The sequence below is a fragment of the Chroicocephalus ridibundus genome, chromosome 21 (genome assembly GCF_963924245.1).
Source record: "Chroicocephalus ridibundus chromosome 21, bChrRid1.1, whole genome shotgun sequence".
NCBI lineage: Eukaryota > Metazoa > Chordata > Aves > Charadriiformes > Laridae > Chroicocephalus > Chroicocephalus ridibundus.
The window spans coordinates 4870427-4895642 of record NC_086304.1 but is presented as its reverse complement, the minus strand read 5'-3'; the positions used below and the strand labels follow the sequence as shown (position 1 = coordinate 4895642).

Below are 25216 nucleotides of genomic sequence, written 5' to 3'. Positions count from 1 at the left end.
TCCATCCCCTTGTCCAGTGTAGGCTGCCCTGCTCTTTGCCCCGGGGAGGGCGTGCCTGGGACTCGGTGCCCACCTCCCCACACGGAGCTGAAATATGCCTGGCTGGGCATCCTAGAGAAGAGATCTCAAGGGGCAGGCTTAACTTTTCTCTGGTTTCTTTGCCCAGGGACGGTCTTCAGCCTTCCTTGCCTTCTGGCTGTTGCCCTGGTCTCTCTGTGGAGACATCTGCTGAGCATGTGCCTCTTGGCCGCGTACGTACGACATGTTTCTGCTGCGGATGGGGGGTAGAACGGGGGTGTCTGAGGGCCGGTGCCAGCAAAGGGCAGAGCAGAGGGTGCTCCCCAGCCAGCAGCCCGGGGCTCCCAGTGGGGCGCCTCAGCTTGGGCGCTGCTCGTGCTGTGGCCATTCTCAGGGGAGCCAAGAGCAAAGCCCCTTGGCAGCCATTTGCTGCAGCCCCAAGCTTTGGCTGCGGCAGGACAAACTGCCCCGTAGCCAGACGCTCGGGTGCAGAGCCAAGCCTCCGCAGGGCAAGGGTTTTCCCCAGCTCAGGCAAGAGACCACGCCGGTCTGTGGAGGCCTCTGGGAGGAAAGGCGGACAAGGCTCCTGCGCTTCCCAGCTCTGCGGGAAAACACTTGCCCTAAGAGGGATGTGTGTGATGGCAAGGGAGAACAGGCCTGCTTCCTCAGCCAGAGGGAGAGCAAGGTCCGCACCAGAAAGACTGCTGGAAAGCACTCTTCGTGTGCTCGACGTCTTTGCTTCCTGGGATGATCTTCCTGGAGACCTTCCTTTGGGGAAGAGCTGCCGGCAGCGCTGAACGATGTGGACAGAAATCGTGTTCCTGCTGGACGCTGCTCTGTCAGTTCTCTGTCAGCAGCAGGCTTCCAAAACGGTGTCTGTTTGGCCTGAAAAGGGAAATCCGCCTGTGAAGGGGTTTGTCCAAGGCTTGGATCATGACAGCACCAGGACTCCCTCTTTTTCAGGCAAAAGATGGCCCTGCAGAAGAAGGCGTTCTTGCAAGTCTTCTTGTTGCTCCCCCTGGCTCTTGGTGAGTTTTCATGAGCAACCATCTGAGAGCGACAGCCTGGCTGGGCTGGACGCCACCTTTCCTTTTGGGCCAGTATGTGCGGAAACTCCCGTGGCCCAAGTGCTTCCCAGGCAAGTCCTTGAGTGGGACTGCCTTCTGGGCTCCCAGTAAGACTGGTAGCCTCCCAGTCACACTGCTGCCCTGCCTACCGGACCACAGGGCTCACTTAGTCGGCACCTCTGCGAGAGACGGGGGTAGCTCTTTGCAAGCCTGACCTGGGGATTCCCAGAGGGCAGGGGCCATGCAGGGGGACCGATGGAGAGGTACCTCTCCTCGCCCAGCAGCCTGGTCTCGGTGCTCACTGGGGCAGTGAGGGGAAATGGGGAATAGCTCTGGGGCACCGAGCACACCTGAAGATCACGGCTGCGCAGTCCGCTCAAGCCTGGGCTGATGGCCCCCGGTCAGAGGTGTGTCCTCTCCCTGCACCCCACGTCCCCCGCCTCCTCAGCTCACCTGCTGCCCCAGCCCCAAGGCAACAGGGACAGACAACGCCACTGCAGGCATCGCCAGCACCCCCGGTAAAATAACTGTCTCTTGCTGATGTGAATTGCAGCTGCTGTTTACTGCGGGACCTCGCTGCCAGGCCTGAAGCCCCTGAGGTAAGCGATGTTTCCTGAGCTGGAATTGGGTCTGTGCAGAAGGGTCAGACGACCTCGTGTCCCTGCACCCATTTGCCTGAGAGCCGGGGCTCCCGCACGGCCCTTCCTGCCTTTGCCTCTTGCGCCAGCTGCTGCGGAAGGGAAGCGCTGGCAAAGCAGGGAACGCACGCGTGTCTCTCCTCCTTGCTGAGCTCAGAGGCTCCCAGTGGGGTGGGCAGCTCTCTGACAACATCTGCTTTCCTGGTTCCTGCAGGAACTGCCCGGTTTTAATGGCGCAGCAAACTCAAAAGATGCAGCTAATGCTGGAGGAGGTGGCTCGGCTGAGGGCAGAGATCAGCAGCGTGAAGCAGGTGCTGCGGCGTGTTGGGGAAGGAGGCTTGGCTGGGCAGAAGCCCTTGGGGCTGTGGGTGTGTGGGACTGCTGACTGCAGTCAGCCAGCCTTTGCCCCAGGGGCCTCCTGGGCTGCACAGGCCCTTCTCCGGCCCCACTTTCACCGGCCGCTTCAGGCAGCGCAGGACTCCCTTGGCACGCCAGCACCTCTGGCTGCTCTGGCTGGGCTCCTCAGGCAGGGGTGGGACCCAGGCACGCTCACGGGGGGCCAGCCATCGCTGGCAGGGCTTGAGTCCACCTTCCACCTGCCCTGGAGAGTGTGGAGGATGGGGACGAGGGTGTGGGGACCCTCATCAACCCACCTCGGGGCCGTGGCCATGGCTGTGGACACAGACACTGTTCCTCAGTCCTGCAGCTCCGTGGAGAGGGTTTGCCTTGCCTTTCTGACAGTGGCCCTTTGCCGCTCCGGGCGCTAGTAGCCACGCTGAACGTTGATGTGCTCCTTTTCTCTGTTTGTTTATGGCGTTCCCAGGAAGTTGAGGAAATGAAGCAGGCAGCATCTGAGAGGGCTTTGGAAGCCTACGTGGAGATGTCTGACTGGGCCCTGCAAAGCTCTGGTATGGACACAAGCAGCCCCGTCTCCTTGCCCTGCGCTTGTCTGCAGCCCTCCCCAAAGGCGCCTGCGCTCCAGGCGCTGCTCTCCAAAGTGGGGGAGCTGAAATGCTTGGGGGGTCCCAGGGCAAGGCTGTGGCAGAGCAGCTCTCTCAGACTCCCTCCCAACCCTGCCCTCGGCATCCTCACGCTGCCTCTGGCGCTGCCCCCGCACGTGTTCCTGTGCGGACGGAGGGGCTCTCTTCCTCTCCTCAGCATTGGAAAAGGAGATGGCCGGGCCGTCCTTGGCTGCCCACGCAGCAAGCCCTCAGCTTGGGTCTGCTGCCATTCACATGGGCACCGTCTGTCTCCCAGAACCCTCAGACCTTCTCCTGCTGGCGCTGGGAGTGCAGCAGTCACCAGGCACGTGGCCGCTGTCATTCCCCTGCGCGGCTGGGCAGCCGGGCAGCCCACCAGCCTGGGACGAGGACAGGACTGACAGAAGCGCAGCTGGCCGGCGGTGTCAGAAATAGTGTCTGAGCACCAAGCCCTCCTCGTCTGTGGCCTCTTGCAGTCGTCTGCTTTCCCTTCCCTGCAGGTGCCAGCATTGACCTGCAGAGAACTTCGGAGACCTACACCTGCAAAAACGACTGGTTCTGGAGGTTTATTGAGTTCTTTTGCACTCCCCGCAGTCCCGATCGCATTTTGCAGGTATTGTAGCAGAAATCGAGAGGGAATTCTTTCCTTTCTTCCTGTGAAGTTGGAGACTGACCTCAGGGCTCTCCCTTCGGTCCAGTGTTGCGCCGTCTTGGGGGTGGGAGGCGAGAGGTGGGGGGTGCCCTGCAGAGCCCCTGGGCAGGGATGTGTTTCTGCAAGGCCCTGACTAGAGTGGTTTCGTAACCGCTGTTCTCCTCTGCTCCATAATACTGACAGCCCTGGCAAAGGTCGGTCAGGGAAGGAGGCCTCCTGCTTCTGTCCACTTCCTCACACACACCTCATCTTCAAGCTGAAATAGACCCCACAGACACACCGGTGCCTACGCTTCAAGCTACGTGGGCAGTTGTCTTGGCCCCAACACTCTCTCACGCTTCATTGCTCTGGCTTTCTGGTTGCAGCCGGATGTTTCCCCGGGAAACTGCTGGCCTTTCCCAGGGCATCAGGGCCAGGTGGTCATCAGGTTGCCAGCGCGAGTCCACCTGACTGCCATCACTGTGCAGCACATCTCCAAAGAAGTCTCTCCATCTGGGACTGTCACCAGCGCCCCCAGGGACATCGCTGTCTTTGTAAGTCTCTGCTGGGTGCTTCTGGTGCGGATCTGGTCCTGGGGGAAAGCCATGACAGGGTCTTCCTTGCTTTTGTGCCTCCTCTGAGGTTGGAGTCCCGGTCTCCTGAGCACTGCAGGGCCCTGGTGAGGCTCTAGGAGTCTCCTCCTAAGGGCTCTAGAGGTCTCCTCCCTCTTAAGACTTGTTCTGGCCAAGCAGCTCAGGGTTCTTGACTAAAACTCAAGCGGAGCCTGAGCTCCACCGTAACCAGGGCTAGACTAGGGCTAGAGCCCCAGGGGAGGGTGGGTAGGTAACAGGGCTGACCCAGCACCTACGTTCCCTCTTTGTCGGGACGAGTCTGAGCTGCTCTCCTTGTGCTTTGCCCCACAGGGAGTGGATGTGGACGGAGAAGAGGAAACTCTCCTGGTGACCTTCATGTACGATGTGGCAAAAGAGGCCATTCAGACCTTCCCTCTGAAGGTGCGATGCACGCACGGTGTTGGGGGAAGATGCCAGGGAGCAAAGCAGGTTTGCCTGCAGGGCCATGGCAGGAGGAGCGTGAATGCTTTCTCCCTGGGCAGAGGGGGCCTGGGTCACCGCCAGGAGAGAGCTGGTGGGGTTGGGAGGGCTGAGTGGCACGCGGTGGTGCTAGCAAAAGGAAAGTGAGGGCAAGGTCAGGCCCGTGGGAGCATGAGTCCCAAGAGATCCCTGGCTGCCTTCAGCAGAGCCCGCTGCACACGCAGCCACTGCACCCGAGCAACGTCTTTGTGCCGTGGAGAAACAGGGACGCCCGCTGGAGAAAGCCGTCGGGGAGCGCCCTGGCTCCATCCCGTGGCCTGCTGGCAGGCTGGACGGTGTCCTCTCCTCCCAGCATAGCATGCCCCTTCTCTCCCGCTGCTCTCACGCCTGCCCGCAGGAAAGCGGGCAGAGCAGACAGCGGGAGCTCGGGGGGGTGTCACACCAGCTGCCCCACGCAAAGGAGCACCTCCCCGGCCTCTCTGCCGGCACAGAGCGAGGCGCAGAAGAAGAGGCAGAGGGGAGGGAGGCTGAGCCCCAGCCGGGCCCATGCAGAGGGTGCCAGGTGCCTTCCCCCTCCCCGTGTCCCCAGCCTCCCCAGCACCCCGCTACCAGAGCCAGCCTCAGGTTTCCACAGCCGCTCCCACCCACTGTCAGGAGCTTGCTCCTGAGCAGGAGCAGGGCTGGTGGGGGGAGATACCTTGACTGCATTGTGGCTCTTAACACCTCCGATTCCTCTTCCCTCTTTTCCTCGCAGAACGCCCCGCATCCCAGAGCCTTCTCCTATCTCAAACTCCTTGTGAAGAGCAACTGGGGAAACCCAAAGTACACATGCATTTACCGAGTGCAGGTTCATGGGAAGATGGCAAAACCAAACAGCCTCAACTGAAACCAGAGACAGAAAAAGGACAAACATAAAAAAGAAGAAAAAGAATAATGTTGCTGCGACTCAGATTGGTGTAGAAGATTTGTCTCCTAAGTTGGGTGCACAATAAGGTCCATTGCAGGGAGGGCAGTCGTGGGAAAGCAACAGAAGATCGGTGAGGAGGATTGTTAATACGCTCAAGTGACTCACAGCTGGGTGCTGGAAAACACATATATCACACTAATTGTTATTCAGTCTCGGACGCTTGCAAGAAAAACACTTGCACTTCGATAACATAAACCTGTGATGGACTCAGGGACACCTTATCCAGCCACTTGAGAATCCTGGCCTGGTGCTGAAGAAGATCAAAGCACAGTGGGAAAACGATGCCTGTTTGAACCCTTTAAATGCCAGGCAGAACAGGGAGTCCGTGCGTGCTCTTGCTCACAAGGACTCTCTCGCTGCCAAGGGCTCTTGCTAACAAGGACTCTCTCTCACTCCACGGTGCCCGCAGTCCCTGCTTCCGTGCCTCTGCCCGGGTGTTGCTTCGGAGATTCCCTGGTCTGTGAGGTATCGAGAAGAAACTTGTTCTTTGCCTTTCATCCGTGGTTTTGTGGTTGTTCCTGCGTCCTGCCCGCATCGGCTCACACAGCGGGGTTACAACCAGGGACTGAGTCTGGTAAATAGGTAAACGTAGCTCCTTGTGAAGAACAAACAGCGAAGAATACCACATCCCCGAAGAGACTGGAGGGACCGATAACAAGCTCGCAAAATAAATGGGGGAGTTGCAAAAGCTGCTGCATTTATCTTCCCCAGTCCACACAAAGAGATTCCTCTATTATCAGCTCAAACCAGCCACCGTACACCACTAGGAACCACCCAAGACCTACCATGAAGCCCCTAACGGAGCTAATGTGCATGTGCCAAGGGGATGTGAATATGGAGATGAGTTCTGGAAATGTAATGAACGTGGCAATGAGTGCTGAGACATGTAACGACCACGCATATTCTGTATGGATGTAAGTCTCTGTGAATCTCACATTCAGTGGACATGTCAGGTGGAGAGATCCCCCACGTCCCCGGTGCTGAATAAAAGAATGCCTGCTTCTTAAGACTACATCGGTGTTAAGAAGTTCATTCCCGATTTCGGTGACAGTTTCTGGCGACCCAGATGGGACTCTGCCTCTGAATCTCGACAGATCCTTGGAATTGCAGGGCCTCCATCCGGCACCGAGGGATTCTCAGGGAGAACCTCCGATCCCCGGACCAAAGAGCTCCGAGCAAGGCCCCTGGAAAGGCAGACAGCTGTGTAATGTCCTCAGTCCCTCCAGCTGCTATACCAACAGCCCACCGATACGCTTTCGGGTCTTTGAAATACCCTCTCTTGAGCAAGTCTACGCCAAGGATGCACGCAGCGTCTGGGCCACTCACAATGGAGCGCTTCCGCCATTTATTCCCAGTTCGGCTCACTTTGGCCGAAGTACAGTCAGTTCTTGAGACCTGTCACACCAGAATCAGCAACAGATTTTGTCCCTTTATGAGTCAATGGCAATAGGGTACACTGTGCACCGCTGTCCACCATGTCTTTATGCTTTTGTGGCTCTAATACACGAGGACATCGAATCCACACAGCCCAATAAACTCGGTTATCCCTCTCCCCCTCCTGGCTGGAGGCAGGGCACCTCTAATGTTGAGGACAACATCTACAGTTAGCAGATGAGTTCCGACCCGGACCAGAGAACTGCTCCCTGGGCACTGGAGCAGCCACCCTCCTGGAAGAATTCTTTCTTCTATCTGTTTTACCTTGCAACTAGTGCCTGTAGGGCCAAGGTAGGTCCTTCATCCCACTTACTCAGGTCCTCTCCATAGGCACCGAGGTAAAACCACAAGGTGTCTCGTAGTGTCTTCTTTTCCTTCCAAGTCGGTCTCGTAGGAGGGCATCTTCTCCTAATGGCTGCGACATGGGTCCATGCAGGGGAAAAGCGGGATGTTTCTTCCATCCTAGACAGTTTCTCAAACAGTGTCTCCTTTTTCTCAATCATCTTCTCAGTTTTATCAGCTTCCCCGCTGCTGAGCCGGCCGGGGGCGGCGGCCAGGGAGTGGGGCTGCCGAGGGCAGCAGGGCCGGGGCAGGCGGCATGCCTGTGCGCTGCGGGGCCGAGCGGCACGCGCTCCCTGCCCGGCTGCGGCCCGAGGGCCCTGGGCCAGGCGCCCCAGGAAGGACGGGTTTGGGGGTGGATGGAGAGGGCCAGAGGGGCTGGAGACCGTCCAGCAGCAGCCTCAGCAGCATCCTCAGCAGGTCGGCCAGGAGGCTGGGCTCACAGGACAGCGTGTTCCACGTGGCCCTGGCAGTGCTGCAGAGCCAGAGCACACTGTCAGCAGGGCCACCTCGGCCACCACCCCTTCTGCCTGGGCAGGCCCCGGAGGTCCTGAGCTGCCCCTGAGGCTGACGGGCCACATACTTGTCACAGGGCCGGGAAACCCTCAGCAGGCCAGTGACCACCTCATAACTGTCGATGTCGGCCAGCCAGGGAAGGGTGAACGTCAGGATGTCCTGGAGCAGCATCCTGCTGACGCAGACCAGGTGCCTATCGATGACCTCCACGAGGTCGTTGACCTACTGGAGACAGCGGGCTGGAGCACAGCTATGGCCCCTGCTGACACCAAGAGCTGCTGCCCTCCTGCTGCCCTTTGCTGGCCTCAAGGGATGCCCGTCAGGTGCTGCAAGCCCTGGCCTCGGGGCGGGGGGAACGGCCCCCGCAGGGCACGCGCACAGGGCAACCCGGCTGCACACTGCCTACCCCGTATAGCTCTGAGCACGAACCTCTCAAGACCAGCTCCAGCACCCTGCCAACCAGCAGGGTGTCAGAGACCCTTGGGTCTGCCATGTTTTTCAAGATGGCAAGGACAAAGTCGTTCATCTCAGACGGGAAGAAGGGGCTCCCAAGTAGCTGAGGGAGAGAGGGAGGGAAAAAGCGTCACACTGAGCGCCCTGGCTGCAGGGACCGTGAGCTCTGCCGGCAACCAGAGCTCGCCGGTGGCCAGAATGGCCAGAGCTGCTGTGCTGACGCTGGGCTAAAGCCTTGGACTACTCCCTGCAGAGAGCTGGTGGCTCCCCGCAGCCTGATGGGCGGGAGGCCGTGCCATCCCCCGCCGCGGCTGATGGGCTGGTTCATCCCAAGCCTCCCGCCAGCCCCACGGCCAAGTAGCTGAGGGAGAGAGGGAGGGAAAAGGTGTCGCACTGAGTGCTCTGGCATGGGTAGCGCTGGCTCTGCCCCATCCAGAAGAGATACCATCTGCCTCGCCCTAAAAGAACGGCCCCATTCTCTCTGTCCCTGAAACAGCCTTCTTCGCCTTTGTTACTCAGGAGAGAACTGAAACTTTCTCTTAGAAACGTAGGTCTTTCTTCAGGAAAGATGCAATGTGTCCGGGAGGATTCCAAAGGACAAACATTTTACAGAAGTAAGATGTTCCACCCGTCGTCTTTTCATTTTTTGCTTCTTCCTGTTCTGCTCGTGGCTTTAGGCCGACACGCCTGTACGCAGGGAGGTCAAAGGCCTGGCAGGGGAATGGCCGCCCGCAGCCAAGGCAGACCGTCAGCCCCCGCCCGGACCTAACAGCGCAACCCCCGTCTTTCTGCTCGGGGCCGGCGCCGGGCGCTGCCGTGAGCGGAGCGGGCGGGGCCGGGCCTGGCGGCGGGAAGGGCCTCCCCTCAGGGAACGGCGGGCCCGCGGAGCGTTCTGGGAGCCGTAGTCTCCCCGGGGCGGTAGGCCGGGCGCCATCTTGTGCGCGGCGGCAGGCCCGGCGGCGCGGCTCCCACGCCAGCCCCCACCGGCGGTAGGGAGCGGCAGCATTCCCGGGGGGAGCGGGCGCTGTTCCCCGTCACCTGTCGGGACCGGGTGCCTGGGCAGCGGAGACCCTCCCGCCATGGCGACGCCCGCACGCCCAGCTCCTCCTCGACCTTCCTCCCGTCATGCACCGCGCGTCTCCGCCTGTTCCGGCCCAGCGCCGCGCGGTGATTGGCCTCTCGGGCGTCCTACCCGGAAGCGGGCGCCGCGGCAAGAGATTTGAACGGCAGCGGCCGCCCCGGGAGGCGGCTGCCGAGCCGGTGAGTGTAGCCTCCGGGCCCCGCTGCCCCGCAGCCCGTTAGCGGCTCCCGGCGGGTCTGCTGGCGGCAGGACTCTGGGGGGGCTGGGCGCCTTTCGCTGGGCCGCGCGGGCGGGCCCGCGAAAGGAGGCGGCCGCGGCGGCGGCGGCGGCGGCGGCGTCTCCTTGGGTCTCGTTCGTTGCCCCGCGGAGGATACCGCCGGGTCGGGCGTGCTTGCCTCTTCGGCAGCGCAGTCGCCCGCTCTCGCTGGCAAGCGTTAGCCAGGAGCCCCCGTTAGACGGTAGCCGCCTGTGCCCGGGGCCTGCGGGCGCTCGGGCTGCCCCGTCTGGTGAATTTCCCGCTGGGGGTGTAGCGCTTGGTCATCAGCGCAGGTCGCCCCCCGCCCCGGCCCGCGCTGGGCTGCAGTAAATGCGTTTTCCGTTCCAGAGTCTGCTCAGCGTGGAGAAGCCCAAAGGCCGGCTGCAGTTTCTCCTCGCAGGGGCTGAGAAGAATTGCCAGGTCCCCGTTGCTCTCAGAATGGCTTTAGGTGATTATGAGGAAATTCTCAAGTGCTACGAATCACATGAAAGGACTGGGACAGGTAGGCCTGATCCGTGGGCACAACCCGATGCGCGCGCCCTGTCTGACCGCTCTCGTGCTTCCCTAAGCACACGTTAACTGTTGCTGTCGAATGCACGGGGCACGTTTCTGTTGTGTGTTTTGCGTGGCAGAGCTCTGGCAGTGTCACTGGAGGTGGGTGTCAGTGGTCGCTTCTTGCTCTAGTGAAGACGCTGCCCGCTGTGCGCGTGACACATTCGCTGCCCCTGTGAGATTACAGGCAAGAAAAGACGTCCTCACGCTGAGCTTTCAAGGTCTCTTTTTCCGGTTCTAGGTGGGTTTGCTGATTATTTCGATGTTCTTCGGTGGCTCGACTCATGGGTGTGTGGGCACCTACGTGATGTACTTTCACCACTAGTTTCCCCAGCGGGTCAGCAATATCTTGCCATACTTGAGCAGCCCAGAGGGGTTTACCTCTGGGTTTGCCTGTGCTGCCAGTTGCTCTGCTTCCAGTGCCTCTGGCCTTCTTGTGGGGCTGCCACCACTGGTGGGGCCACTCTCCACCCCTCCCGGCGCCCCGAGCGTGCCTGGGGGAGGAACTGCCGCTCTGCTCAGCAGCAGAAGGCCCCACTGGGCCTTCCGTGGGGCCCTGCGAGGCCCGGGAGAGGCCCTGGGGCTCTTGGTGGGGACCGCTTGGCCCAGCTCATGCTCCTGAGAGGGCCGGAGAAGCCCTGGGGTTGCCTGGAGGGCAGCAGGGCCCTGCCCGTGCCCCAGACAAGCCCGGCTGCTGCGTCCGGGTATGGAATTGGCCATGTCCACCAGCTATCCCCAGGGTGTTCAGCCTCCTGAGCTGGGAGATAAGGATGGAGAGCAGAACAACCCACCCATAACCCAGGAGGAAGTAGCCAATGACCTGCTTCTGCACCCAGACGCACAGAAGTCTATGGGGCCGGATGGGATTCACCCAAGAGTACTCAGGGAGCTGGCGGGAGAGCTCACCAAGCCTCTCTCCATCGTTTATCAACAATCCTGGTCAACAGGGCAGGTCCCAGATGCCTGGAGGGTGGCTAATGTGACGCCCATCTACAAGAAGGGTCGGAAGGAGGATCCGGGGAACTACAGGCCTGTCAGCCTGACCTCGGTACCAGGAAAGATCATGGAGAGGATCATCTTGAGTGAGCTCTCACGGCAAGCGCAGGGCAGCCAAGGGATCGGGGCCAGCCAGCATGGCTTTAGGAAAGGGAGGTGCTGCTTAACCAACCTGATCGCTTTCTGTGACCATGTCACCCGCCTTCTGGATGCGGGGAAGGCTGTGGACGTTGTCTGTCTGGACTTTGGCAAGGCCTTTGACACCGTCCCCCACAGCATTCTCCTGGAGAAGCTGGCGATCCATGGCATAGACGAGTGTACTCTTTGCTGGGTTAAAAACTGGCTGGCTGGCCGTGCCCAGAGAGTTGGGATTCTAAATATGCGTATGGAGTAGTCCACACTTTTGGAAAAATTTGGGAGGAAAGAGGTTTAATTAATACCCAAGGAAGGAATCTAATACATCAAGAACTAATAGTGAAAATTTTAAAGGCGTTAAGAAAACCAAAGGAGATAGCAGTGGTACATGTGAGAGGACACCAAAAGGGATTAGATTATCGAACCAGAGGGAATAACCTAGCCGATAGAGAGGCCCAGGAAGCAGCCCTGAGGACTCACGTCGCTAAAATTAATGTAGTACAAGTACAAGGAGACATTAGTGAAAAAGAACTAGAGGAGAAAGAAAAGAAATTTACCCCTGAGGAACAGGCAAAATTAGAGAAAATAGGAGCTAAGTTAGAACAGGGAAAATGGATGCTGCCCGACGGGCGAGAGATGTTGCCAAAAGCTTATGCCAGGCAAATATTAGAACGCTTACACACACAAACACATTGGGGTACAAAGGCGATAAGTGATCATTTCCTTAAACAATTTGGCTGTATTGGGATTTTTGAAATAGCAAAGCAAATCAGGCGAGGATGTTTAACTTGTCAAAAAGTAAACAAGAAAGTGTTTCGACAAGCAGCCACGGGAGGAAGGAAAACAGCTTATAGACCTTTTGAAAGAATACGAGTCGATTTTACTGAATTGCCTAAGGTAGGGAGAATAAAATATTTACTAGTACTAGTAGATCATTTAACACAATGGGTAGAAGCTTACCCTGTAGCGCGAGCTACGGCACAGATGGTAGTAAAAATCTTATTAGAACACTTAATACCTAGATATGGGATAATCCAGTATATTGATTCTGATCAGGGCGCACATTTTACTTCTAAAATAATAAAATTATTATGTCAATCATTAGGTATTCAATGGGAATACCACACTCCGTGGCACCCACAAAGCTCAGGGAAAGTAGAAAGAATGAATCAAACAATAAAACAGCAATTGGCTAAATTAATGATTGAGACACAGATGTCCTGGACGAAATGCCTACCATTGGCACTATTAAACATAAGAACTAAGCCACACAGTGAGACTGGATTATCGCCATATGAAATGTTATATGGAATGCCTTACTCCCAAGGGATGCCCCTGGGGAACAATGTGGTTGAAGATTATAGTATCCAAAAATATATAATATCCATTGGAAAAAGGTTAAAAGAACTACGAGAGATTGGGATGATGGCTCAAACACCACCATTAGGATTTGACACATGTGTCGTGAGTGAAAGGTCCAGTGAAGGAGTGGAGAGTCACATCTGAGCCCGGAGAAGCCAAGCTAACCATCAGCCGAACTTAAAGAGACCTTCATCAAGAAGCATAAGCCAAGTTGCTGTGGGAATTTCATTGTAACTACTCCTGTAGAATTAGTGGACAGGGATAAATACCTATTAGGAAAGGTGATTTAGTCCATTGTGTAAACGGTGCTGTTTATTTTTAAGGGCAAAGTGTTCTACATGTTTTAAAATATATCATTTTCCAAAAAAGAAGTCAAGGATCTAGGAAACAGTTTAGAATTTTTGTGCATTCGCTGTGGGGCCACCACTCCCCTATATAACCTACCATGGGTTAGGCTTTATTGTTGTCAATTTAATCAAAGAGTGCTTCTTGATTAAAGGTTACCCCTTAAAAGATTAAGGAAGAGGGCAAGACCGGAGGGGAACGAGTGGTGCGGCTTGAAAGGTCTGCCAAGGGCTGCAACCCCTTCGCGCTGTGACCGCCGATCACTATGGCCCTGACCGGACCGCTTCTGGTCCTCTTTGGGGTAAGCTCCTTGACTCTGGTTATGGCAAACAACTGCAGCCAGTGCGTAGGAACTACTAGGAGGGGACGGGTAAGTTCCCAGACTTTGGTTTATAATATCGAAATAAAAGAAAGAATAAGGGAATCGGTACGGCACAGACTACTATTTAACTCATTTTATCATGAAATAGAAACAGGAGTGGAATAGGAAATTCCCACAGTTGCTAAAAATCTCTTTGTAAATCTTGCTGAAAACATTGCTAAGTCATTAAATGTAACTAATTGTTATGTTTGTGGTGGAACAAGCCAAGGTGAACGATGGCCATGGGAGGCTATGGAGAGCAACATTAGTAATCCTCAAATATGGAAAACAATGCGAGACAAAATACCAAGATGAGAACTGCTTTGTACCAAAATCGCTTAGCCTTGGATTATTTGCTAGCACAAGAGGGAGGTGTTTGTGGGAAGTTTAACCTTAGTAATTGTTGTTTAGAAATTGATGATGAAGGGGAAGCTGTAAATGAACTTGTAAAAGAAATGAAGAAAATTGCACATGTCCCAGTTCAGACTTGGACTGGAGTCGACCTAGAAGGATTCTGGGAAAACTTTACGGGAGGTGATTGGCTTACTAAAATCGGGATTGTTATATTGGGGGCATTTGCAGGATTGTTAATAATTCCATGTTTTATACCTTGTTTTATTAGACTAATACACTCAGTTATACAAGGAACGCAGATGGCTACAGAACCTGTTGATTCAGAACCAGGGAAAGAGAAAACTCTTTCCCTGATGATACTAAAGACAAAAGAAGATTCGAAACTAACACCCATTCGGCAAGTATTAACTCGGTTGGCAACAAAAACACGAATCAATGCCATAGAAAAAGAAAATGGGGGATTGTGAGATGTGCTTAACTGATTCGTGTCAGTGTGGAACAGTGTTAGGGCCACAGGGTGAAGTGTGACCTTTGACTGTTTTGTCTGTCTGGCCGCAGATGAGACGGTGTGTCTGTCGTGTCTGTGTTTTGCAGGAGCCACCTGGCGAACATTCTAGAATACCACCTTAAACTGGTCCTGTTGTTATCTGCATAGTGACCTGTAAGGGGGGGGATACACCCATTTTTGGCAAGGGCCAACCATTTTAGAGGCAGTTATGAATATGTATTAGTATAGGAGATATAAACCAAAAATGGGGTCTGTAAGGTGTGTGTCTTGGTTGGGCAGGGACCCCAGGCACACCCAGCGCTGTTTGCTTGCCTTTGTTCCTTTAATAAATTATAAATTCTAATTGGAATCCTGTTTGCGATTAAATCATTTATCACAATGGGGTGAAATCCTCTTGGCGGCCGGTCACCAGTGGTGGCCCTCAGGGCTCAGTTTTGGGGCCGGCTTTGTTTAATGTCTTTATCAATGATGTGGATGAGGGGATTGAGTGCACCCTCAGTAAGTTTGCAGATGACACCAGACTGGGTGGGGGTGTTGATCTGCTTGAGGGTAGGAAGGCTCTCCAGAGGGACCTGGACAGGCTGGATCGATGGGCCAAGGCCAACTCTATGAGGTTTAATAAGGCCAAGTGCCGGGTCCTGCATTTCGGTCACAACAACCCACAGCAACGCTACAGGCTTGGGGCAGAGTGGCTGGAAAGCTGCCCGGCAGAAAAGGACCTGGGGGTGCTGGTGGACGGCCAGCTTAACATGAGCCAGCAGTGTGCCCAGGTGGCCAAGAGGGCCAACAGCATTCTGGCTTCTATCAGGAATAGCGTGGCCAGCAGGAGCAGGGAAGTGATGGTGCCTCTGTACTGGGCACTGGTGAGGCCCCACCTCGAGTGCTGTGTTGAGTTCTGGGCCCCTCTGCACAAGAGGGACATTGAGGTGCTGGAGCGTGTCCAGAGGAGAGCTACCAGGCTGGTGAGGGGTCTGGAGACCAGGGCATATGAGGAGAGGCTGCGGGAGCTGGGCATGTTTAGCTTGGAGAAGAGGAGGCTGAGGGGAGACCTCATTGTCCTCTACAACTCCCTGAAAGGAGGGTGGAGAGAGGTGGGGGTTGGCCTCTTCTCCCAGGGGAATAATGACAGGACCAGAGGAAATGGCCTGAACTTGCGGCAGGGGAGGTTTAGGTTAGATATTAGGAAGAATGACTTTACTGCAAGAGTGGTCAGGCACTGGAACAGCCTGCCCAGGGAGGGGGTTGAGTCACCATCCCTAGAGGTGTTTAAGAAATGTCTAGATGTGGCACTTCAGGGCATGCTCTAGTGACAGAGATTGTAGGTTGTTTGGTTGGACTCGATGATCTCCAAGGTCTTTTCCAACCATGAAGATTCTGTGCTTCTAAGATCAGGAGGGGGATGCCCTCAGCGTAGGAGCTTCCTGGGGGAATGGAGATCCTCTAGGGGTCGGGCAGCAGATTCGGTGAGCCCTTTTGGGTGAGGGGACTCTGCAGGGTTCAAACAGACCCAGAAGTTTCTGTGGGTTCCTGGGGCCGGCTTCTGAGCACAGCTGCCAGATGTGCCAACAGAGGTGATGCTCACCTGGATCTCCTACATGCAATCAGGGAAAAAAGGATCAGGGCTGTGATAATGGAGTGGCAGCCTTGGCTGCAGTGTCCATGAAGTAGCGGGTTCTCAGCTCCCCAGGGGAGCAAGCAAGGAGAGACACAGAGTGCAGACAGCAGGTCTCAGAGGGGAAGACTCTGAAGTAACAACCGAAAGGCCGCAAGAAGGTCTCCCCGGAGCCTTCTCTGCTCCAGACGGAACAGCCCCAACTCTCTCAGCCCGTCCTCACAGCAGAGGGGTTCCATCCCTCCGATCGTTTCTGTGGCATTCTTCTGGCCCGTTCTGTGAGGCAGCAGCAGGAATGCAGGGAGCTCTGCCTGGGGACAGACAGACTCGGCTGGGAGCTAACAGGGAAGGTTATTGCTAGGGGTAAGAACTGTTCTTGTTCATTTCCCCGCAGCTGTAGGAAACTTGGAGAAAACTGGCCTGCAGCTGGTTTTTCAGTTTGTCTTAGCTGTTAACAATCTCTTCAAGAATGCATAAGCAGATTGCGGCTCTCTCCCTGGGTCTTCACCCTCTGCTAGGAGCATGGGCTGTGCATGGAGTGCTGCATGTGTAATCCAGTTTTATACCCCACCAGGGTTTTGTTTAATCTTTACACAACCACTGAGACTAATCCTTAACTTAAGCTGAATCTACCACCTAACTCTGCAAATATTTTTATCTTTAACTGTCTTGCTCCCCTTCTCCTTAGAGGCTTCATTTGTATTTACGCCCTGTCCGAAGTGGGAACTGACCTGTTAGCACGACTTGGACACATTTGCAGTCTACCTTCATGCATCTGAAGGGAGGATAATTCAGCAAAAGAGCTGTACATACAGCATATTCCTGGGTTTCCCACTCAGTGATAAAACACTTAAAATAGCACTGTGAAATTCCATATTCCTTATATCTTCCTGATTGTAGTATTAAATGAGCTGGCATTAGTGTTTACCCTTCTCCCCTTCCCTTCTTTTCATTTGTCACATGAAGAGGAAGGTAGTATATCTGTGTTAGCCTGTGTGCTGCTGGGAATCCTCAGCCTGCTGTTGGTTTAGGACAAGCAATTATGCTGTGATCCACAGGGCAGAAGCATCCCTGCCAGTGAGATCAGCTTCCATAAAGACTTCTTTTCAAGACAGATTTGTTACTGAACCTCTCAGGGTCACTCTATTTGTTCTTTAGTTGCATGCAAAGGGACACTACGATAGTGTCTAGAATATAGACAACTGGAGAAAAAAAAAAAAAGAAAAAGAATAAAAAAACCCAGTTTTGACTAAGACACTAAACCAGCTAGTAGGCTAAGGATTACTGTGCTCACACTGCCCATAAGATACCCAGAAGCCTTTGCTGGCCAGGGAGGCATCAATGAGGATGAGTTGGGTTGGTCCTCATTGCTCCTTGCAACAGATCCTTGGTGATCCTGAGTCCCTTTCTTCTGACTCCATATTTATTTTCCTTTTTTTAAAATTTTGTATTTATTTTTTATTTTATCCCTTTCCATAATGGTGTTTTTCATCTTGAGTCCTTCAGGTTGCTGCAGATCCTCGTATAAGTTATCTCACATCTGCAGTGTCACCTACCTGATCTTACATAGCTGTGGAGACTTTCTCACAGCTCTTTCCCACATGAAGCAGTTTCTTCAGCACTGCAAGCCAAGGATCACAGCAGGGACAAGGATTCTAGGAGCACAGGCAGTGGCACCCCAGGGTGAGGAGAAGGCTGTGGAGAGGTTAGAGAGAGGAAAGGTTACCAGACAACAGCAGGTCGGGGAGAAAACTAAGTTCTCCTGTGCTTGAGGAAGAGTAAATCCTACAATGAAACCTTTGGTTCTCCAGTCAGGCTCACTAACAGGTTACTCAATTTTCTGAATCCTATTCTGGTTATCTACTTTGACCTTCCAGAATCAAACTTTGCCAACATCACATTATTTTCAACCTAAGCAATTTTATAGAAGTCATAAAATGAATAATCTTATCTGGATTTGTTCTAAGAACCAAATTTATTGGCATTCATAGTGTTTGTCTGGAAAGAGCTTGTTGTTATTGGCACTGAATCACTGTAAAATACGGATTATTGAAATGAATCACACTTTTTCATTTTCCAAAGGAAATAGGTCTTGAAAATAGTTTGGTGTGTCCTGTCCGTTCTTGTCTCAGGCAAGACCTGTAGTAGATAATCCAACAACAGCAGATAAACCAACCGGCACTACATAATACATCATTTTTTAAATCATTGAATTTGACCATCCAGTCTACCTGAGGTATATTTCCTCTGGAGATGAAGAATAGCTGACTTTAATATCAAGATTACTAGCAACACTTGCATAGATATTCAGCTCTGTACAAACTCACTGTGAAATGTGACCACAATACTTTAACATTGTATAATGGAATTGACTCTTCAGTATAAAGTTTTCAAGAGCTTGTTTTGTTGCTCAATAAGGAATTATCACACATAATTCACAAAAGAAGATCATAAACACTTTCGCAAGTGATGAAATGCTAAGTCATTGCTATGCTGATGCCATTTTTTTCCTACCTTGGAATTTGTGCGTTCAAAAGTTGATGTGGCTAATCATGTAATAAAAGCTAAATAGCCACATAATTAATAAATTATATATAATAGCATAATGCCTGTTCTTTTTCCAGTTTCACTGTCTCCTCACTATGTGCAGTTGCAATTTAGAGCATCACCTCAAGAAGTGGGTAGGAGTTTTGGTTCAGTCTCATCTGGCACTTTAATTGCAATATATGTAATCGTCGCAATAAATATAGATCAACCCTGAAATTTGCACAATACTTGAGAAAGCATTTATAATAAGCATTTACTGCCTCAAAGAACTATGTGACCATCAGAATTCCTTTTCTTATAGCAAGGCCTGAAACACAAAAGATTGTCTAATAATTGGAAATATTGGAATTGGAAAGTCATTACAGCCTTTGCCTGGACACTGTGATTTCCCCTCCATCTGATTTTTTACATCAAGGAGGAAGGTCATTCAAGCAGACTAGAATTTTTTTGCTTTTAGCATTAGAGCTCTCTCAGTAGAGAGGAGTCTGAGGAGTTCAAAAGAAGAATAACTTCTGTTCATAAAGTAAATTGAAAAACAGGATTCATTCACCTGACCTTTTTGCCTGTCTGGCATCTATCTTGTTCAACATTAAATTAATTTCTTTCAGAAAACCAAAGCCCATTGCTCCTGTTCTTAAATTTACATGGCAGGGAGAGTTCTGGTTGAATGACCCACATCTTTAAATAGTAGATTAAGACAGCCTCAAAGAAACAAGATGACTGGAGAGACAACCCGCCTAACAAATGAACATTCCTGCCTTTCTTGGAAATTAGTAATAATTTTGTTTCTAATCAGTTTTGAATCCCTTATGGAAACTTAAACAATACAAGTCTCGATGTTATCTCCACTGTTGTCTTCTGAGTTCTTTGGAACTTGTTCATTTGAGTATATTTTCTTCTACTAAAGCCTCCTCTCAAAAGAACTGCTTTTCAAGTTATGCTTCTTTGTAGTCCTAATGGTCCTTAACACAGTGAGTGGCCCTTCCTTGCCTCCTGAACTGAGGTTAGACACACCTAGATCAGTGTCAGATCCCCAGACCTGTTGCTGATCCCATGGCCAAATAACTGGCACAGCTGGTTCCTGTAGTGGTCATGATGATAAAGAACAGGATGGGAGGGTGAGGGAGGAGGCCACCAGAGGCCACCTCATGCTGAAGTCAGCTAGAAGCACTCTTTTGCTGCAGGGCTTTATAGCACTTCTTCCAAGTCTTCATTCCTTTGCAAAGCTCAACTGAACGGTTTTTTTCACTTTCATCCAGGCGTTATCCAGGTTGCCAGTGCATCAATTTTGGATCCTGGTTTATCCTTTCCATCCCCATCACAGTTGTTATTCTGGTGCTATCCTGGGTCTGGCTCCAGTGGCTTTTCCTTGGGTTTGAGTAAGTAAATGTTGTAATCAATAAAACTAAAGGCTGGTGATGTAAGAGATATTTTGTAACAGGAGTAAATATTACATCTAAGTTTAACAGACCCAATAGGAAGATATCAACAGTGATTTTTCATCCTTGATTGGTATGGATGAGTTTCGGGGTGGGACAAGAATTTTCTAAAATAAGGACCCTTGACTACTCAGCCCAAAGTGAAAAGTCCATATTACAAATGATGATACCCATCCCCTTAGAATAAACAGACATCATCATTAAACAGTGCATGTGTGCAAGAAAGAAGAATACTGAAATTTTACACAATTTTTTCTAAGACTGGAAGATTTACTATCAGGATGGTGTCCTTCACTGGAGTCAGGGATTGGCTTGAATACTTGAGCAATATCTGTGTTATAAACTGGATGACTATATCTGTAAATGTGAAGTAAAAAACTTCTACTTTTCCAAAATTTATATGTGGTGGGATGGCGAGTTTTATTCCTCTCAGAGATTGTGCTTTTAAGGTTTTGGAAAGGACAGTACTTCTTTTGGACTAATTCTTCAAAGCCTTGTTCTCCATGAGTTCACTAGCATTCGCAGAGATAACAACGGGGACACCTGTCTTCCCCAATTTCATGGCTACGCATGGCACAAGAGATGAAGAGCGTGACTGTCCACTCTTAAGCAGACTTAAAATCATCCCACGCTTACCACTCCATATGTGAACATTTACTGTTTCATTTTTCTTGATTGTTTCGATACTGTTCTTTTTAACGCTGTGTAAGAGTCTTACCCAACAATGAAAACCGAGCTCGTACCAAAGAGCCTGCTGGTCAGTATGCGGGCTACTCAGGAGATACAAACTTTTTCATTACAAAACAAAGTAAAGCAAAAAGTCATAGATGACTTTCATTAAATAGCCAGGTTATGTATTTGATTGTTTCAATTAGATCCCATGATTAAAGTTTCATCCTTCCTGGGCAAATGAGCTAGACTATAAGAGCACACGTTTTGTTTCCGTCTCTGTCAATCTCCCATTGGGCTTTGTCAATTAATTCCAATATGCTCAGTTTGGCATGTGATAATTACATGGGAGACACTGCATCGTAAAGTGAGAATTTTACTTTGGTGAAGTGGGTAACTGGAAGGGTTAGACTTTTTTTTTTTTCTGCATACACTGTTAATTCATCATTCAATATTGCTGATTTACATTCCAGTTTTAAAAACATGTTCAAGTGTGGCAAGAAGAGAACAGCCAGAGAAGAGGCCTCAGCACAGGTCATTCAGGAGGAATACAAGAAGCTTGGGTCAATAAGGTATGTCAAACTATGAATCTGCAAATCGGAGTGAGTATATCCAAGTGCAAATTCAGGAAAATGTATAACCTATTCTGTTTCTGCTATAGCTACCCAGAAATTGTTACACTTGTCCTATTCATTCTAATGACCCTGCTGTGGTTCACCAGAGACCCTGGCTTCATCCCAGGATGGTCTTCGCTTTTCCCAAAGTAAGTAATCTTTTTGATACACCAACAAGAACTGTACTGTGTCTTAACTACATACATTCTTTTCTTCTCACTTTTAAAAAAAAAGAAGTATTTTTAATACTTCCAAAATATTCCAGACTGAAGCCACTGAAAACATTTGTAGTGTACACAGAAGAGCTAAATCCCAGCAATTTCAGAGATGTATGTGTGCAATACCTGAAATGTGCTAAACCCATTACAGAATACAATAAAGTGCCTCCTAAGAGGATTTATGCCTAGTTTTTAGAGTTGATCCAGTGGGGGAGAAGGCATAATGGTGGATGTTACAGTATGCTACTTCCTCATCAAATCTACAAATTCAAGAATAAATATTTGGTTAGAATATTTTGATCTACAACCCTGAGTGACAGTCACACTTGCATGCATACAGGCCAGCATTCCCTGCTTTGACAGCTCTAATTAATGGTATAAATTACTGACTGTTCATCATAAATCTCGCAATGTCACAGTTCAACTAACCACCAAAAAGCCAGGATCTATTCAGGAACTATTACATTTTTTTTTGCATTCCGCCACAGCTTGGTTTTCAGGTTCACCTTTTTCCCTAAGAAATCAGTTACTCTTCAAGAACTTATAGTACTGTGATATTTCCTGTCCTTTTGCTTTTATTACTGTAATTTCAGTTCTATTCTGTGACAAAGGTCTGAGTTTTGCTCTCGAATGCTGGGAAGTAGTTGCAGGATTGGGAGGAGCAGGACTTTGTGCTATTTAGGCCCTTCTGGCTGCAACATTCATTACTGGATGGGTCAAAGGCCAGTGCTGGACTTGGATGGTAATTTTTCCATTTTGTTTTCCTTCGTGTCTGTCATAAATGACATGTGAACCTGCATCCATCATGCCTCCTTTCTTTAAATATACTCCCACCATTCATAAACGCACACACACGCACCAGTGCTCTGCCAGAAAGACTGGTAGGGGATATTACAAGAAATATGTGTGGACCTTTGAAGATCTAAAGTGCAAAGCGCAATTATTTTGTGCAGAAGATAGCATTAAAAAGTGCAATAAAAAATAATATCATTTTAAAATTATTTTTTCATTATCCAAAAAATGGCAAAAGAACATTTTTTTCACCTTATAACAACAGCAGAGCTGATGATCGTTGTTCCATATGAAACACTGTATTCTTGAAGGGGTTTTGGAGTGTTGACCTAATCAAGCAATCAGTCAGCTAAGCAATCAGGCTGGCTTTGTTTCTCTTTCTGCTTCATGTTAACATTCAGTGCTCATTGAGCGCTGTTTGACAAGATACATCTGATACTGAAAAACAGACATTGTAAACTACCTTTCAAATTTGGGACTTAAGGCTTGAATGGATTATTTCAGTCCAGAGATCCCCATTTTTTTATGTTAAGTTGTCTGTTTGCTGTTGTCTGAGGATTTTGTTCACTGGCAGGGAAAAGCAGAATATTCTCATAATAAGTGTGGTTACAGGTTCTGCACAGGGATGTTACTCTGTGGATGCCCTCGAATGTTTTCCTTGGAAGGGAATGCAAGCACGTGTCATGTCACATTAGGCTGAATCACGTTATAATTTGGGTGAGGTAACCTGAAGAGAAACAAAGCTTGTGTTACTGCCTAGTAAAACCTTTAAGGAGAGAGAAAGCATTTCTTACTATTCAGACCTTGCCTATTTCTAGATAGCTTTAATTTATCAATCAATTGCGTTAATTGGCATAAAACCAGGCAGTTGGGTTTTTGCTTTCCTGAGCAACAGAAAACTTCTCAGCCAAGATACACGAGTGGGGCAAGGAGCCAGCACAGGTACGGCTGGGAGCAAGCCATCTTTAAAGAAAACAAGGAAGCAAATGAGAAGAAGAACTCAAATCCCAAGAACTGTGGTTCTGTCAATGGTTACATTGCACTCATCACCGTGATCTCCAAGCGGCTTCTAGCAGTGCGTGAACTGTGGCTTATATCTCTTATGCACGTGTTCCCTGATGCCTCTGCGTACAAAATCGTTCCGTGTTTTGGATTTACGTACACCGATAGGCATGTGCACAACTTCCTTATGTTTATGTTAGAGGAAACAACTGTAAGGAAATATTCTCCATCCGTAGAAATCCGATTACTTATCAGAAACCTGATAGTACTTATTTTGCACAGGACCATATCCCCCAGTCTCAAGCCAGCCTTAGGGAAGTTCTGTCACCTGCGCAGATGAGCTCTGTTCTTAGGAAAAGCTGCAACGTCAGAGCTATAAGTAAACTTGAGGCCTTCCATGGCTGGTGAATGGGTTCTATTAGGTATGATTCACACCACTCCTAGCGTCTTAAACCAGGCAGGACCCTCAGAGCATTTATTCTAACATGCTGAAGATCACAAGAGCTACGTTATTCTGTGTTAATCCTGGCACAGATTTATTTTATTAGAACATGAGTACCCAGAAAGCAACCAGGCTTGATTTCAGGGTGTCAAAGCACAGTTTCCTCAGATTTTGGAATTTAGCCCTTTCCTTGATAGTCTGTCCTGGTGGATAATCATCTCGGTTGCCAAACTAAACAAGACAAACTCACACCTTGTATATCTTCCAGCCATCTGTCTTTCCCGCTGGATTTAAAACTTTTCTGTGATGATAGGTACTTTAAAGATACGCTTATCTGGTTTGATTATATCCCGTTATAAGCTTTGTTTTGACAAACAAAATGGAATGCTCAAAGTTTTGCTTCAAAAGACAAATTCTCACCACTCTCACCACCCATGTTCATATTCTCAGCCTCTTGTTTGCATCCTCACAAGTTACTGAATATCCCTTTAAAATACAGACACTGGGTTTTTTTGAAATCCCAGCAGAAATACTGGTATTCAATACCAATATTAAATATAATACCAATATACCTCCCTGCTCTTTAAGGGTTACTTTTCGGAATGTTGGCCAACTTTTAATCCACATTTGTGCTCTGTTAGTATTGAGTAGAGCTCATTTTTAAGCAGCATTATCAGATGCCTTCCAAACTTACATTACCTTTACCTGTCAATTTTTCTTAAGAAAAATTTGTGAATCTATTAAAGACTAATCCTTTACTGTCCTGCCCTGAGCCCCTGTTACCTCCCTCTGGAGGCAGGCAGCAGGATGTTTTCATAAATGTTGTATAACACTCCAGAGAGCAGCACAGGGTAAAACCGCCTGTTTCCTCCCCGTCTGTTGACAGCAGAGGATCACACATCATTTCTGTTACAGCAGTTTCCTTCCATGTCCTGGCCCGATTCCAGGCTGTAGGGTATTAGCTTCAATTAGAGGAGTTTGAAGTTGGCCTTTGGCCAGGACTTTATGAACCTCATAAAAACTGCAAAGTTCAACACCGAGCTGCAGCTGGTAACAACTGATGTGTGCAAGGTGGGCTTCCCTCACGCTTCCTCAGATTACTGCCTGAGTATATTCTTTCTTTTTTTCTGACTGGTTTATTCCTTTCTCTACTTCCAATAAAAGGCCACTAGGTACTTTTGCCCACAGTTCTCTGCAACGATCTCAGTTGGAGTCATTGTGAGATCTCCTTAACTGCTTTTTTTTGCTTCCTCATAGGACAATCAGATTTGCAGTGGGATAAGCAGGTAGATGTTGTATATGCAATTGTATTACAGCTTGGATAAATGGACTTTGAAAAATGTTTATCTCAAAATATGACAAGGATTGAAAAGTTTCTTTTTGGAATGGTGCCATGTGTGCCTTCATAATAGTAGGATGTTGGGTCTGTCCGGAGCAGGTTTTCCGAGGATGGTGTTTTGCATCAGGAATGCTAAGTTTTACAGAGCAAAAAATTGCAGCTCCCCAGTTGAACAAGGGGAAGCGCAAAGTCCAGCACCTGGGGAGGAACAGCCCCAGGCACCAGTACACACTGGGGGCCACCCAGTTGGAAAGCAGCTTGTTGGAAAAGGACCTGGGGGTCCTGGTGGACACCAAGTTGAACATGAGCCGGCAATGTGCTCTGGCTGCAAAGAAAGTAAATGGTACCCTGGGCTGTGTTAGGAAGAGTGTTGCCAGCAGGTTAAGGCAGGTGATCCTTCCCCTCTGCTCATCACTGGTGAGGCCACACGTGGAGTGCTGCCCCCAGTTCTGGGCTCCCCAGTACAAGACATGGATATACTAAAGAGAGTCAAGTCC

General features: G+C 50.4%; 1 protein-coding gene across 1 annotated transcript in view; it reads left to right on the top strand.

Annotated features, from left to right (window-relative positions):
• The window catches only part of LOC134526017 (solute carrier family 13 member 1-like), a 51543-nt gene that overhangs the window by 15727 nt on the left and 10600 nt on the right, over nt 1-25216 (top strand). The window contains exons 2-4 of the mRNA XM_063357424.1: nt 19464-19583; nt 20786-20884; nt 20974-21075. Of these exons, the coding sequence (XP_063213494.1) occupies nt 20796-20884; nt 20974-21075 (191 nt within the window). The 5' untranslated portion in view covers nt 19464-19583; nt 20786-20795. The remainder of the gene's footprint in view (nt 1-19463; nt 19584-20785; nt 20885-20973; nt 21076-25216) is intronic.